Genomic DNA, 16,401 nt, shown 5'->3' with positions numbered 1-16,401 from the left:
CATGACGACCTTACTCAAATTTCGGGAAAAAATTTCTTTAACGGATAGGTACTGTGATGACCCGGAAATTTCTGACCAAATTTAAACTTAATCTTTGTATGATTAACATTTCCGACACGATAAGCAAAGTCTGTAAAACTGAATCTCAAAATTTTTGAACTACTTTCATATATTCAAATACCTTTCGGTTGTTCTTGACGATTCACGAACAATTATATGTATATAGATACATATATATATACTATAACTTGAAAACGTAACAATGTATTAATTGTTTGATACCGTACATTAAACTTATTGGTTTAAATATTTATTTGAATATATATGATAAGTTGGAATATTAATTATGTGAATAACTTGCGACGTATATTTAAAACGTATTTATGAATGTTGAAAATATATATTAACTTGGTCATAAAACGATTTTTTATTATATATATATTAACAAATAGCGAGACAATGATTTATAGAAGTAAATGACCAAAACACTCGAAAGTTTAAGATACACTTTGAATGATATAGTTTATTGATAATTTAAGACTATATTTTGACAAAGGTACGAGTCACAAAACGTAAATTGCGAGTTTTCTAAGCGTACGAAAATGCGTTCGAGAAACCGGAACCGAGACATAAGTCGAGTGACAACGTATGAGTCATCGGAACGAAAATTACAAGTCAACTATGCACATGAATTTAATATAATATATAATTAATTATTTAAATTATATATATTATATAATAATATGTCGACAAACAAGAAAACAAAAATATTTTGAGCTGGATCAGGCGGCCATGCGATCGCATGGAAAATACACTAAAAACACATGCGATCGCATGGGCATCAGAATCCAAAAAGTTGCCTATAAAAGGCCAGTTTCTGCTCGAGTTTTGTTTACACTTATACTACTCCCTCTGTAATATTATTATTATTTATTATTTATATTAATATTATTAATATTATTATTATTATTAATATTATTATTATTATTATTATTATTATTAATATTATTATTTATTTTATTATTATTAGTAGTATTATTATTATTACTAATTATATCACTTAAAATATTACGACGAGGTCATGAGCGTGTCACTTTCAAAATGGGTTTTCAAGCGGGATAGAGCTAAGGAAACTACGGGTTATTACTAAAGAGGTTTTGGGTATTGTTCAAGGTTTTTGCTCGTGAGTCAAACTAGTATTTATCATCTTCGTTGCGTCTACGTACTTTCCTACAATATTGAATCACAATATTGATACGTAAGCATTTATATCTTATCTATTATATATTAATAGTGTATCCCTGACTAGTGCTCGAGTATATAGGATTATGCATGCTAGTACGATTAATTTTGTCGTTAAATAGTTTATAATAGATCACGAATTTAATACATATATTACTGATAAAAGGTATATGATATGCATGTTTTTGGAAAGCTGGCGAAAAATCAATAACTTTTCATTTAGTGATCGCGTAATTTCGATGAACGAATTAAAAGATATGGACAACTGAATTATGATTAACATTAATTGAAATTGCTTTTGAATCTGCAATTGATATTTAAACAACTTGTTTATAAGATTGATAATTTGAATTTTCAAATATTACTAATCGAGTAAATGAATTTCTATATAAGGCACGTCTCGATTTGTTGAACAATTGTCAAAATTGACTGTTTTATCATATTTTAAAGCTTTATAAAACTATAGTCTAATTATTCAAGAATTGGGAAACCATGTGAAATGTTAAACTATTTTCGATTACCATGATCATTCAAACTATAGTATAGATTTTAAAAGATCATATTGGGTCAGGTTGACTTTTTGAAATGACTTTTGATAACTTTTGTATGTCAATATCGAGCATTAGGATTGTGATACACTATGACCCAACCTAGCTTATTAGACATGTATTGATCAACGTATGTTCTATAGGTTGAGATCTACGGTTAATTTTGCATTCCGAGTTTTGGTCACTTTTTGGTAAATGACCTTATGTGCTGCTAAGGTGAGTTCCATTTGCTCCCTTTTTAATTGCTTTTGCAATCTATATTTTTGGGCTGAGAATACATGCACTTTATTTTAAACGCAATGGATACAAGTACATACTAAATTCTACACTGAGTTTGAACCTAAAATCCCTTAGCTTTGGTAACTAGTAACTGCCGGTTATAAGAACTGGTGGGCGCGAGTAGTAGTATATGGATCCATAGGGCTTGACATCCCCGTCCGGGCTAGACCACTAGCCTTTTAACGGACGTATGCTATTTGAGAAGCGTATACGTTGGTTTGCGTGTATTATTAAGATTATTATACAAAGGGTACTTATTATATAGACGTTAAAGTTTAGTTACCAGGGTGCTCTGTTATGTAGAATCTTTGATAAACGTTTCTGGAAGAAACAACTAAAATCTTGTGATCCACCTTTACATACGATTTATGTGCAACATTAAAACTATGAACTCACCAACCTTTGTGTTGACACTTTTAAGCATGTTTATTCTCAGGTTTCTAGAAGTCTTCCGCTGTTCGCTTATACGTTATACAAGCTATGTGCATGGAGTCATACATGCTTTATTCAAGAAAACTTTGCATTCACAAAATCATCACCGTGTATCTTATTTTGACTGCATTGTCAACGGATGTAGTATTGTAAACTATTATATACGGTAATTGTCTATACGTAGAAATCACCAGACGTCGAAAACCTTGGATTTATATATTCATTTATGGTGTGCCTTTTTAAAAGAATGCAATGTTTACAAAACGTATCATATAGAGGTCAAAACCTCACTATGAAATCAATGAATGATGTATTCGTCCAAAGTGGATTTGGAGCGATCGTCACACTTAATGAGGTACATACTTATCATAATATCATGATAACTATATATATATATATCCATATGTATGTCATCATATAGTTTTTACAAGTTTTAACTTTCGTGAATCGCCGGTCAACTTGGGTGGTCAATTGTCTATATAAAACCTATTTCAATTAATCAAGTCTTAACAAGTTTGATTGCTTAACATGTTGGAAACATTTAATCATGTAAATATCAATTTCATTTAATATATATAAACATGGAAAAGTTCGGGTCACTACATATGAGAGCTTAAATAAGCTTGAAAATATAATTTTATGATGTTAATAGGTTTTAAGCTGTAAGCTTTGTATGGTAGGTGATGCCGTGATGGGAAATAAAGCTTATAAAATTCGTATGCTATTAAATAATAAACTTGTCGCAACTAGTTTTTGAAAAATTCAGAGTTTATGAAATATGAAATTACCATGTTAAAGAAACTTAAAATTAATTGGACCTCGTGTTGCAAAATCCAATAGGGTCCATATAATTTTTCTAGAGCCTAGCAAATTTTAATATAACTATGCTGTAAAAAAAATTGGTGTGGTGATTAAGAGTATATATAGGTTTTGTTTACGATCGAAGATTAAGATATTTAAGTGGATGTAGATAAGAAAGATTAAAAATAAACACATTCCAAACACCCCCAAACTTCATTTTTAGTCTTTTACTCGAGCCATGTTTGTAGGTGGTTGTTCTTTGTTAATCCCCAATCATATCACACATACCCTCTTCCATCAACAATTCTTCAATTCCAATTTCAGTCCTCCAAACACTGTTTCCAATTTAATCAAAAACCATGACAAATCATCATCATCATCATCATCATCATCATCATCATCATCATCATCATCATCATCATTTAGTACTGTTAGTAACAGTAACAGCAATATTTGTTTGTGTGGAAGAAGGCCCATTTTATCTGCACTCTCCACAGCCCTCATCCCATTTCACTTATCCAATGCTTCAGATTTCATCTCTAATGATCCCATGGTACCCTCCCTACCTAACTTATTACTATAATTAATCAATATTAATAAGAAATAATAATAATAAATATACATACATTCATTTATGGTGTTGTGGAATACTATTTTGTCTCTTGAAGGTTCAGTGTTATAGTAGTATTTACACTTGAATGTAAAAAACTTTGTATTGGTTAGCATTAACAGTTTTAAAATATAAATTATACAACAACAATACTCAATCGGATAAATATAGGTTAGGGGATTGTTAAAATATTAGTGCAATCTAATTAAATGGATTTTATTGTCACAAGATATATCTTGTAGAGATTTTTGCATATCTCTAACATATCTTGCATTTAATATAGAGATTTTGCATATCTCTAAGATATCTTGCATTTAATATAGAGATTTTGCATATCTCTAAGATATCTTGCATTTAGACCTGGCAAAATGGACCCAAAGTCTTAAAAATGGGTCCATTGGGTTTACTTGAAGCCCAAATGGGTCTAAGCACATAATATAACAATATCTTAAAGACCCAAATGGGTCCAATCACAATATAAAAATTACTTGAAGACCCAAATGGGTCCACTTCAAAAGATTTGTTTTTCGGAGCGCGTTTTTCGGAGCTCGATTTCGGCGTGCGTTTTCGGGCGCGCGGTTGGGCGCGCATTTTTTGGCGCGCTTTTTCGGGGCGCGATTTCGGGGCGCCGTTTCGGCCCGCGTTTTCGGCGCGCGTTTTTCGGGGCGCGGTTTTTGGGGCGCGTTTTCGGCGCGCGTTTTTCGTGGCGCGGTTTTCGGGGCGCGGTTTTCGTGGCGCGCTTTTCGGGGCGCGTTTTCGGCGCGCTTTTTCGGCGCGCTTTTTCGGCGCGCGATTTCGGGGCACGATTTCGGGGCCCGATTTCGGGGCCCGATTTCGGGGCCCGATTTCGGGGCCCGTTTTGGGCAGCCGTTTCGGGGCGTGATTTCGGCGTTGGTTTTCGGCGCGCGTTTTCGTAGCGCGATTTTCGGCGCGCTTTTTCGGCGCGCGATTTCGAGGCCCTTTTTGGGCGGCCGTTTCGGGGCGCGATTTCGGGACGCATTTCGGCGCGCGTTTTTTGTCGCCCGTTTTCGGCGAGCGATTTCGGCGCGCGTTTTCGGCGGGCGTTTTTGGCGCCCGTTTTCGGGGCTCGTGTTCGGAAGAGATACATTAAAAAATGCAAACAAGAAACTTTTTACTAGCTCGATCCAACCGACCCGGGTCTTGACCCAACCCGACCCGGGTCTCGACCCATTTTAATTCTGACCCATTTCGACCCATGGCCCATTTCGACCCGAACCCATTTGATCTTTGACCCAACCCACCCCATCTCGACCCGTTTGCCAGGTATACTTGCATTTAATATAGATATTATAGGATATCTCTTTTATATCTAGCATTTAATGTTTCTTAGGTATAGTTGGTTTGCATTTATTATGCATTTAATATTTCTCTTGTATTTAAAGAGGTAGTATGTAACATTTGAAAATAAGGAAAACCATTTACAATACACTTCAAGTTTGTACATTCTTTGTTCATATTTTGTTTACTAAACTTCTAGTCTAGTAAGTTATTAATTATTTTATGGTATCAAGAGCTTGGTTATAAACTTGATTATAAGTTTAGTCCTAAGTTAAACTTTGTGCAATTACTCAAAGTGTAAACTAGTTTCTTGCTAATCATAAATGGAAGTCTCAAATGTAAACAATGGAGGTATGTTCAATGGTATGGAAAGACTTGTAGGCAACAACTACAAGTATTGGAAGATGTGTATGGAAGCTTATCTTCAAGGTCAAGACCTATGGGAACTTGTGGCCGGAAGCGATGCCATAATTCCCGTAGAAACTCTTGAGCAAGGCGATTCACGAAGAAAATGGAAGATTAAGTGTGGGAAGGCTCTCTTTGCGTTGAGGACATCAATTAGCAAAGAGTTCATAGAACACGTTCGTGATCTTAACTCGCCAAAGGAGGTTTGGGATACTCTTGAGAAACTCTTTACCAAGAAGAACACCGCACGGTTGCAATTCCTGGAAAATGAGTTGGCAATCTCAAGACAAGAAGGTATGTCAATTTCTGAATATTTCTTACGGGTGAAAACTCTTTGTTCTGAAATTTCAGAGATTGATACAAACGAGAAAATTAGTGAATCTCGGTTGCGAAGATATTTAATTCGTGGTTTGAAGAAAGAGTATGTTCCATTCATAACCTCTATACAGGGGTGGTCTACTCAACCTTCGGTTGAAGAATTAGAGAATTTGCTCTCTAATCAAGAAGCTTTGGCCAAGCAAATGGCTAAAGGATTTGAAAATGATGCGGTATTGTTTTCAAAAGGGAAGAACTTCAAGAAAGGTTCTTCTAGCAAAGAAAAAGAAGAAGAGCAAACTAGTTACAAAAGTAACTATGAAAAGAAACCTCCCACATGTTACAAGTGCGGGAAGGTTGGTCACATCAAGAAATATTGTCGTTCTAAAGTCACAAAAGCAAACGTGGCTTGTTCAAGCAACGATGATGATGAAGTCAAATGGGAGCAATGTTTTACCGTTGATACGGTTGTTAAGAAGAATCAATGGATTATTGATTCGGGTTGCTCTCATCATGTGACCGGTGATGGAACTCTTCTTCATGACGTTAGAGATCACAATCAAAATCGAGTTGTAATCACGGCCGACAACTCAACTCATCCGGTTAAAAAGGAAGGTAATGCTATTATTGATGTTAATAATAATACTTTTACTTTGGAAGATGTTTATCTTGTTCCTGAATTGACCTAGAATCTAGTTTCGGTACCTCAAATTATCGAATCTGGAAAATATGTTCTTTTTGGTCCAACGGATGTGAAGGTCCTTGAGAATGTCAAGGAGATTGTGGGTGATGTTCTTTTCACGGGAGAAAAGAAAGGTTCTTTGTTTGTGTTGTCCGCAGGTGAGGTTTATGTGAAGAAAACAAGTCAAACCGACAACGGAGCTATTTGGCATGCTAGACTAGGCCATGTGGGATATCAAATGTTGCAAAAGATATTCTCACATAAACTAGTTGATGGAATTTCTCAATTAAAGAATGTTCGTGAGGAAGTAATATGCCAAGGATGTCAATATGGAAAGTCACACCAACTTCCATATAAGAAGTCAACAAATCGAAAACAAGGTTTGCTTGACTTGATTCATACGGACTTGATGGGGCCAACAAAAACACCAAGTTATAGCGGTCATTGCTATGTCATGGTGTTAATTGATGACTATTCTCGGTTTACTTGGGTGAAATTTCTAAAGGAGAAAAGTGAAGCCTTATCAAAGTTCATAGAGTTCAAAGAAGCGGTAGAATCAGAATTTGGGAGAAAGGTAAAAGCTCTTAGGAGTGATAATGGTGGAGAATTCATGTCAAATGATTTCTTTACTTATTGTAAAACAAATGGTATTTATCGCCAAATGACTTGTCCGGATACTCCACAACAAAATGGGGTTTCAGAAAGAAAGATTGCTTATCTTGTTTCAATATGCTTATCTTGGTTACATGACAAGGGGCTGCCTAGGGAGCTATGGGCGGAAGCACTTCAATGTGCTTGTCATGTGTCTAATCGGTTACCATCTTGGCCAGGTACACAAAAATCATCTTTTGAGCTAGCTTATGGTGAAAAGCCTAATGTAAGCTATTTTAGGGTGTTTGGTTCTATTTGTTATGTTCATGTTCCAAAATCTAACCGAACCAAACTTGACCCAAAAGCTCGAAAGTGTATTTTTGTTGGTTATGATTCTCACAGGATAGGTTGGAGGTGTATGGATCAAGAAACAAAGAAGTTTACCACTTCAAGAGATGTGGTATTTGATGAAGTGTCTTCTCAATTTTCTGAATCAAGCAAAAATGGTGAAGAAAATAGAGATTACAAATTTATGTTTTCTAGCTTCGACACTCAAGAAGAAAGTGAGAATGATGGTGTTTCTCAAAATCAAGAAGAGACGCCTATTGAAGAAGTACCAACTCAAGTTAGAAGGTCAACAAGAGAAAAAAGACAACCAAAACATCTAAGTGACTATGAGGTGAACACAGTCACAACTTGTTTCTTTTCAGGTGGCTTAACTGAAGAACCAACATGTTATGAAGAAGCTAAAGATTCACCGGATTGGAGAAAAACAATGCAAGAGGAGATTGATGCATTGGAAAAGAATGAAACTTGGGAGCTTGTCAAGAAACCGGAAGCATGTAAACCGGTTACTTGCAAATGGGTCTACCGTTTGAAGAAGAACTCGGATGGAACCATTAATAGGTTCAAGGCTCGGTTGGTGGCTCGTGACTTTTGTCAAAGTTATGGGCTTGATTATGAGGAAACTTTTAGCCCCGTGGCTAAAATGGTAACGATGAGAACAATAATCTCATTAGCGGCTTACAAAGGGTGGAAATTGTGGCAACTTGATGTGAAGAATGCTTTTCTATATGGAGAGCTTGATCGTGAGGTGTTCATGGAACAACCTATTGGGTTCATTTCAAATCAATTTCCAGAATATGTGTGTCGGTTGAAGAAAGCTCTTTATGGCTTGAAACAAGCTCCGAGAGCTTGGTACGGTAAGGTTGCACAATACCTTGTCTTTTGTGGTTTTAAGATTTCTGATGCGGATTCTAGTTTGTTTGTAAAGAAAGAACCAGGTTTCCATGTTTTGGTATTATTATATGTTGATGACATGATTATCACCGGAGGAAACGAGTCAGAAATCTCTCGTTTAAGTGATGATCTTTCGATTCGTTTTGAAATGAAGAATCTGGGGGAGATTGGATGTTTTCTTGGCTTGGAAGTCGATAAATTAGAAAACGGGTACTTTATCTCTCAAAGGGGTTATGCAAGAAGTCTCTTGGAACGTTTCAACATGGGGGAGTCAAAGTCTATGACTACTCCAATGGAACCAAACCTCAAAATGAAGAAAGATCAAGGAAAAGAGCTCAAGGATGTGAAGTTGTTCCGACAAATGGTTGGGAGTTTGATCTATCTAACCATCACAAGGCCGGAAATTTCTTACTCGGTTGGCATTGTTTCTCAATTTATGCAATGTCCAACTAATGTTCATCTTGATGCAGCAAAAAGGATCCTTTGTTATGTGAAAGGATCAATGGGTCACGGTTTGTGGTATAAGAAGTGTGATGATGTTTTGTTAAATGGTTTCGTGGATGCAGATTGGATGGGAGACGCAAATGATCGCCATTCAACTTCGGGTTACTGTTTTAACATGGGTTCCGCGGTTATTTCATGGTGTAGCAAGAAGCAAGATGTTGTTGCTTTGTCTAGCACGGAAGCAGAATACATAGCTGCAACAATGGCGGCTCAAGAATGTATTTGGTTAAGAAGATTGATTGGTGACATACTTGAAAAAGTAGATTATGTTGTCAAATTGAAATGTGACAACGAAAGTGCAATCAAGCTTGCTTCGAATCCCGTGTTTCATGCCCGTACTAAGCATATAGAAATGAGATATCATTTTATTCGTGAAAAGGTTCTTAGCGGGGAAATCGAGCTAGCAAACGTAAGGACAAATGCTCAAGTAGCCGACATCTTTACTAAAGCTCTAATGAAAACCAAGTTCATGGAATTTCGAGAAACGTTGGGGATTATTGATCGAGAGTTTGCACTAAGGGGGAGTGTTAAAATATTAGTGCAATCTAATTAAATGGATTCTATTGTCACAAGATATATCTTGTAGAGATTTTTGCATATCTCTAAGATATCTTGCATTTAATATAGAGATTTTGCATATCTCTAAGATATCTTGCATTTAATATAGAGATTATAGGATATCTCTTTTATATCTAGCATTTAATGTTTCTTAGGTATAGTTGGTTTGCATTTATTATGCATTTAATATTTCTCTTGTATTTAAAGAGGTATTATGTAACATTTGAAAATAAGAAAAACCATTTACAATACACTTCAAGTTTGTACATTTTTAACCATCCAGGCCTAGCCTGGGTGGCCACCAGCACTTTCAGTGAAGGAGAGGTCTCGGGTTCAATCCTAAGGGGTGCCCGCATTTAATGACCAAACTGGAGAATGCCTTACCTGGTAGCGGTGGAGGGCTGGCTTGCCGTTTACCCGGGGTTTACCTGCGGTGGGGGGGCCAATGTGCTCTGGCCCATAGTGGGGTTCCTCGTAAAAAAAAAAAAAAAAAAAAAAAAAAAAAAAAGTTTGTACATTCTTTGTTCATATTTTGTTTACTAAACTTCTATTCTAGCAAGTTATTAATTATTTTAGGGATGTGAAAGGTAGACAATCATTCTTTCATTTTAAAATAAACGGGACGTTTACCCCGAGGCAGAGACAGAGAGACTACTTTAAAAACTACGGACTTTAAAAGAGGTCCAATGTTGGCCTGTTTACTTTCCACTTTGATCCGTTTCTGTACAACTCTTATAGTTCACTAAGTAAAGTTGTTTCTCTACAAATCTGAAATTTATCTGTTTTCAGGAGACATATAATATAATCAAAGGTCTCAGGTTCAATTCTTGGGGTGGCCAGGGAAGGGTTGGAAACAGCCAGAGAGTATTCCTGATGGGCTGCGTACACTAGAGTATGGGGTCGGATTACTCGCCCTTCCCGGGTAACCCGAACAGGGAAAACCTTACAACTTTTCATATAATATAATCAGACACCCCTCCTCAAACAGGCAAATGAAAACTTAATACAGAAAAAAAGTAAACAACCCAATTAATTCATATTTTATTTAGAGGTTCAATGTTTTATGTAGGGTGTGTTGAACAGGGTTCACCCTCCAAGACCGGAATGGTATGAAGAGTTTTATGCTGAAGCTATGGATAAAACAATGAAATCTTATGAGGCCGAGGTTAGTAGACTAGTAAAATCTATGTTGGGACCAGAAATGATATATAAAGTATTGATTTCGTGCAGATGACACACTTGTTATTTGATAAGATTGCAGGTTACAAGTCTCAACTTTTTGCAAATTTAACACCAAAGGCAGAAAAAATATTAGAAATTGGGATCGGGACGGGTCCTAATCTCAAATATTATGGGAATTTGGGTTCTGTTCCAAACGTAGTTGGTGTTGATCCTAATAGAAAGATGGAGAAATATGCTCGAGCTGCAGCAGAAGCTTCCGGATTGCCTCCAACAAATTTCAAGTTTATTCACGCCGTACGTGTTCTTCTTGATCATCACTGAATTGGTTCATCCCATTTTTAAGTTTTGGATCGTTGTTAATAATCTTTTGTTAAATTCCATATTGAGTTTATGTAGGTCGCAGAAGCATTGCCTATAAGTGATGCATCCATGGATGCAGTGGTCGGTACGTTGGTGCTATGTTCTGTTACGGATGTTAACAAGACACTTCAAGGTATGTAGGTATCTTGTCACATTAAGATTTTTTCTAGTTTGTTTCAATATGATTGATTGGCTAAATTCTCATAACTAATTATTCTACTTGACTCGAGGTATAAAAAAACAACAAAAAAGGATTAAACTATTGAGATCTGGAACCTTTCGCAACTACAATGATTTGCATAGAACTTAGAAGTCGAGTCAAGTGGTTACTTTTCAAGTTTAATGTTCCTTTTTTTTTTTGGACATCAGTTTGGGATCACCCAGGGGGACTTAACCACCCACGCGTTCATGTCCCGTAGTTGCATAACCCGCCCCCAACTATTGCCCTGGAGGAAACCCGGACCTATCCGAGGGCATGACCGGTAAGTCAAAAGTTCAAACGAGAACCACAAAAAAGATAAGAACTGCGAGAACTTATAATTTACAAAGATTTTCACATGTGAGTAAAATTGAATTACCCATAAATGTTGATGGAGAGTGAGAATGAATATTAAATTGTTTGAAAAAATTTATATTTTAACTATATAATCAAATATATAGGTTCTCGTTCACAGGTGCATATCTGTTTGTGTAACATGTGTAATTTCATATAATTAACAATTTAACATGTAATTTGTGGTAATGAACATATGTTTGTTAATGATATGAGCATTATTTAACATTTGCATGTAATTTGTTGCATTTAAAGGCATAAAAACTATGAAATTAAAAAGTTCTCTCATTTTTTGTGGTTCTCGTTTGAACCGGCTCCTGGCCGGTAAAACCCCCCACTCCCCGCTGCCCCCGCACTAAACGAAAGGCGTGGATACTTCAGGTCAGGGATAACATTGAGTGCAATGTTCCAGTCCAGCGGAGTCGAACTCCTGACCTCTCGCTAAGAAAGGCAGGCCACTACCAGCTGAGCTACAACTCAATGTTTCAGTTTTAATTTTATTGTTCCTTACTTTTCTCTACTTGAGGAATTATCAAGAATTGCTTTGATTCTGATGATAACAGTATATGATGTAATCTAAGATAGTAAATTGTCATATTGATTGTGTGCAGAGGTGAAAAGAGTGCTCAAACCGGGCGGGCTTTACATATTTGTGGAGCATGTAGCTGCAAAAGGTATAGACTCCCTAATAAATACCAAAAAATTGAATGAACCGGGTAAGGGAAGTATTTTTACTCAGATACACTGTCTATCCGGGTGATCACGTGACTGTTTCCGCCCCTTTTCCCAGACCACTCCAAGATATGCAGCTAGTGGTTAGAATACTTGATACTAATCACCATTAATTAGGAATGAAAAATTAGGAAATAAAACCTATGCATTAAATAGAAGGGTCGCTCACAATTTTTTTATTCAAGTTTTTGGTGTCATTAATTCTTTGAAAACGCAGATGGTACATTTCTTAAGATTGTACAACGTGCGTTAGATCCATTGCAGCAGGCGGTTGCTGATGGATGTCATCTTACAAGGGAAACAGGAGAAACTATTTCTGCAGCGGGATTTTCTAGTGTTAACATGGAAACAGCTTTTATTTCTTCTGCATCACTAATAAACCCTCATGCTTATGGAATTGCTTGTAAGTAACATGATACTACCTACTACAATCTGCATCCATTCCATTCCATTCCATGTATATATTATATGTGTACTATAATTTCAACATCTTAGTAGTTGTCACTTCATTTAATCAGTATATATAAGTAATTGAGCATGGTGGTCTACCACAACAGGTTAATGAATGTTTTTATTTGTTTTATAATTTTTAGAATTTGAATGCCATTCCTACAATACTGACTGGATTATAAAACAAGTTGTCCACCCTCAAACACGAAAAATGGAACTGATATTGAATGGAAACCTAGAAATCTGGTTATAATAGCCAAATAGAAAATATAATATTGAAAGCACGAACCCGGAAATGAAAATATTTGTTTGATTACTGTATACAACAAATGTTCCTACTAATAAGATGATCATTGTGTTAAAATTGTATTTATAAACATAGTGCTAATGTATACACCAATTGTTCCGCGGTTGTTCGTAAAGCGTGGGACGATGACATGGCAAAAAACCACGCCCCATTTTGTTGTTACGGGGCGTGGGTTGGGCGTTGTTGGATTTTCAACAGGCGAGTAGCGCGAGTGGCTAAAATTTTGATGTCTTTTTTTTTTTTTTTTCTATTCTTTTCATTGTTTTTCATTAAAATAATTTTATGGATTTTGTTAACAAGCCAAGGCTGACATTAACATGCATTAAATAAATTGTACATGGTGGTTATCAATCAATTACTTTCTAAGTGTGGTTATCAAAATGTACAAGCATCTAAAGCGTGTTAACGACAGTACTAAGGGTTATCGTTAGCAAAATCATTTCTTTTATACTGTTTTAAGTCAACTCTCGATCATATTTAGATTTCATCACAACATTTCCCTCACAACCCCAACCCAACTCACACCACTACAACACAACATTTATAACACACACCATCAAGTCATAGAAAAAACGTCAATCCACACTCACATTATCAACCCACGTCACCTCACAAGGGTCTTAGCTACTTTTTTTTTTTTTTTTTTTTCTCTTTTACAAAGCAATAAGGTATTATTAATTATGCACGTGTAATTTCACAACTTTGTCCCCGCGATGGTAGCCTAATGGTTGGGGCGCATGCAACATACCGCGGTGATCATGAGTTCAATCCCTGCCCAATGTCTCTTTAAGCATGTGTTACGCAATTTTCCTCTTACATGTTGGCCGTAGGACCGGTCGGTGTGGGACCGCCAGAGAGTCGGTTTACCTTTTTTTTTTTTTTTTTTTTTTTTTGATTTCACTACTTTTTAGTAGGGGCAAAAGTAGTACGGAGCAACTTTTTATATACGAGGAACAATAGATAAAAATTTCATAAAATGGTCATGGCAGGATATTTTTAAATTTATAAACTGCTAGGCGGTAATGACGGTTATAACTGGCCGTTAACATACGTTCCTAAATTCAAAGTCACAGTTACCACAAAAATCATCATCATACTTCATAAAACCAAACACCAAACCCTAATTCAATATTTGTCATTATGGAACAACAGCCAAATGAAATTGGTGTCAAAATATACTCTCCCTCCCCACAATCCAACTTCAACCAAATCCCGCCACCACCGCCGCCCATGCCACCACAATTTGGTAACCGAAGAAGGCGGGCAATGGCAAACGGGGTTCAAAAAACGCTCTCTAAGACTTCGATGCTCGTAAACTTTCTCCCAACCGGAACCCTCCTCACATTCGAAATGGTCCTTCCCTCAGTTTACGGAAAAGGCGAATGCACCATGGTCACAACACTCATGATCAATGTACTCCTTGGAATATGCACATGTTCTTGTTTTTTCTTCCATTTTACGGATAGTTTCCGTGGGACCGATGGAAAAATGTATTATGGATTTGTGACTCCATGGGGATTAAAAGTGTTTAAACCGGTTCAAGAAATGGAAGTGCCTAAGGATGAAAGGTATATACTTGGGTTCACTGATTTTGTTCATGCAATGATGTCGTCTATGGTTTTTGTAGCGATTGCGTTTTCGGATCATCGTGTTACGAATTGTTTGTTTCCGAATCATACGGAGGAATTGGATGAAGTAATGCAAAGTTTTCCATTGATGGTTGGGATTGTGTGTAGTGGTTTGTTTTTAGTGTTTCCAAATACCCGATATGGGATTGGTTGTTTGTCTGCTTAGTTTGATACTTTGATAGTGTCGTGTCTAAAATCTAAATAAAATGTTTGTGAATTGCTAATTGTAATGAACTAGAATTATGGTTGTAGTATTACGCAATGCTTTGGATATTCTCATATTCTATTGTTTTTTAAATTGAAGTTGGAGGACATAAATAAGTACTCCGTGATTTTGCTAACAACACCCCAAGGGTTATCGTTAACATTTGAAAATAGCGGTTATCCATCACTTTTAAAATGACAGTTATCAGAATGTACAATAATTTAAGGCACGTTATATCTTAGCTTTTCTTAAATCATATTTTCTATATAAAAAAAAATTTGGATCATCATGTTTACCGTCCTAATTTTATACTATTGTTTTTTGAGATGTCTCAAATTAATTGTCCAGTATCAAAAATGAAAAAGAATAATGTGATAAAGTTCTTTTATGCATCTACTTTATACATGTAAGACAAAAAGATAGGTAAAAAGTAAAATGTAAGACTGAAAAATAAACAAAAAAAATACATGTGACAGTCACTTTTACTTAAATTGTATGTTTTTTGTCTAAGGACAATAGATTTCAGACGGACGGAATACTTTTTAAAACTCCTTTAAAAACCATAGTTTCAAATCATTGTTATAAAATCCGGGTTTAATATCGAAATGTCATGACAACCGTGTTTTTTTTTCTTTTCGAAAAGCTAAATTCATATATATGCATTATAACAATATGTACATACGTACTCCGTAGCATGTATACATTTACAATTTTCCATACTGCAAAAGCAACCAAAACTACCACGAAACAACGAAAACAACACGAAAAATGGAACACAACGATTATGTACATGTCAAAAGAAAAGATAGTAGAAAGGTAGCAAGCCAATTCCGGTTATTCCTAGGTTTAGATCACCGTAGAAACTCGAATTGATAAGCTGTTTGTTAGTAATCCAATGATATTATTCAAATGTTAATCACTTTGTTTTGATAATCACACCAAACCTCAAGTGATTAATGCGTATAGAACAACACAAGTTCACAAACCTACATGATCTCTAGCAAACGACCAATACACATAATAAATAAGTCAAAAGAGTCCTTTGCTAAACCCAGGTAGTACACTACTAGGTCCACGGTCGACCGCAGGTCTGACCGTGGGTGTCCTGTACCACGGTTTCTGAGAAACCAGGTACACGATCGACATCACGGCTGACCGTGGTTCGACCGTAGTTGTTCTGTCAAAAAATTCTTGACCAAATAATGTTTGACCACTTCGGAGCATCTATAATTTACAAAACCTTTTTCAACATACTTAGAATAGTTGCCCATTTTATATAAAAAGAGTTTTGGTCTCTAGAATATTAATCTTGATTAATCTCACTTAATAACGCCTTAATGACACTTTAGCTTGCGATATAGGTCAAACACATAAGTGTTACAAAATATCCTTTTGTACCTAATTGCAAATCATTCTTTTAAATCTAAAATATATCTAGACATGTTTAGGATGGTCATTAAGTCCCAAATAAAGAGATGC

The 16,401-nt window shown here is 35.9% G+C and overlaps 2 protein-coding genes across 3 annotated transcripts; both read left to right on the top strand.

Moving 5' to 3' along the window:
• The first annotated feature begins 3,475 nt into the window (after positions 1-3,475).
• On the top strand, positions 3,476-12,886 carry LOC139847695 (uncharacterized). Of its 2 annotated transcripts, none has more exons than XM_071837420.1 (6): positions 3,476-3,855; positions 10,575-10,670; positions 10,760-10,981; positions 11,084-11,180; positions 12,212-12,274; positions 12,586-12,886. In XM_071837420.1, the coding sequence occupies exons 1-6, from the start codon at positions 3,541-3,543 to the stop codon at positions 12,741-12,743; spliced, it is 951 nt and encodes a 316-aa protein (XP_071693521.1). In that variant the 5' UTR covers positions 3,476-3,540; the 3' UTR covers positions 12,744-12,886. The 2 variants fall into 2 exon arrangements, with proteins under 2 accessions (XP_071693521.1, XP_071693520.1); XM_071837419.1 differs by having other exon boundaries at positions 12,550-12,886.
• Positions 12,887-14,229: 1,343 nt separating this feature from the next.
• On the top strand, positions 14,230-14,883 carry LOC139849665 (protein DMP9-like). The gene has a single exon (XM_071839299.1). The coding sequence runs from the start codon at positions 14,230-14,232 to the stop codon at positions 14,881-14,883; it is 654 nt and encodes a 217-aa protein (XP_071695400.1).
• The last annotated feature ends 1,518 nt before the right edge of the window (positions 14,884-16,401 follow it).

The sequence above is a fragment of the Rutidosis leptorrhynchoides genome, chromosome 5, assembly GCF_046630445.1.
Source record: "Rutidosis leptorrhynchoides isolate AG116_Rl617_1_P2 chromosome 5, CSIRO_AGI_Rlap_v1, whole genome shotgun sequence".
NCBI classification, from domain to species: domain Eukaryota; kingdom Viridiplantae; phylum Streptophyta; class Magnoliopsida; order Asterales; family Asteraceae; genus Rutidosis; species Rutidosis leptorrhynchoides.
Note: the sequence above shows the minus strand (reverse complement) of the source record. Positions and strands in the feature narration are given on the sequence as shown.

Excerpts from the sequence above, each read along its gene's own strand:
- LOC139847695 (XM_071837419.1), top strand. The coding sequence starts at position 3,541 with ATGTTTGTAGGTGGTTGTTCTTTGTTAATCCCCAATCATATCACACAT. Across the intron at positions 10,671-10,759 it reads TGAAATCTTATGAGGCCGAG|ATTGCAGGTTACAAGTCTCA; the intron begins GTTAGTAGACTA and ends TTATTTGATAAG. Across the intron at positions 10,982-11,083 it reads ATTTCAAGTTTATTCACGCC|GTCGCAGAAGCATTGCCTAT; the intron begins GTACGTGTTCTT and ends GAGTTTATGTAG.
- LOC139849665 (XM_071839299.1), top strand. The coding sequence starts at position 14,230 with ATGGAACAACAGCCAAATGAAATTGGTGTCAAAATATACTCTCCCTCC.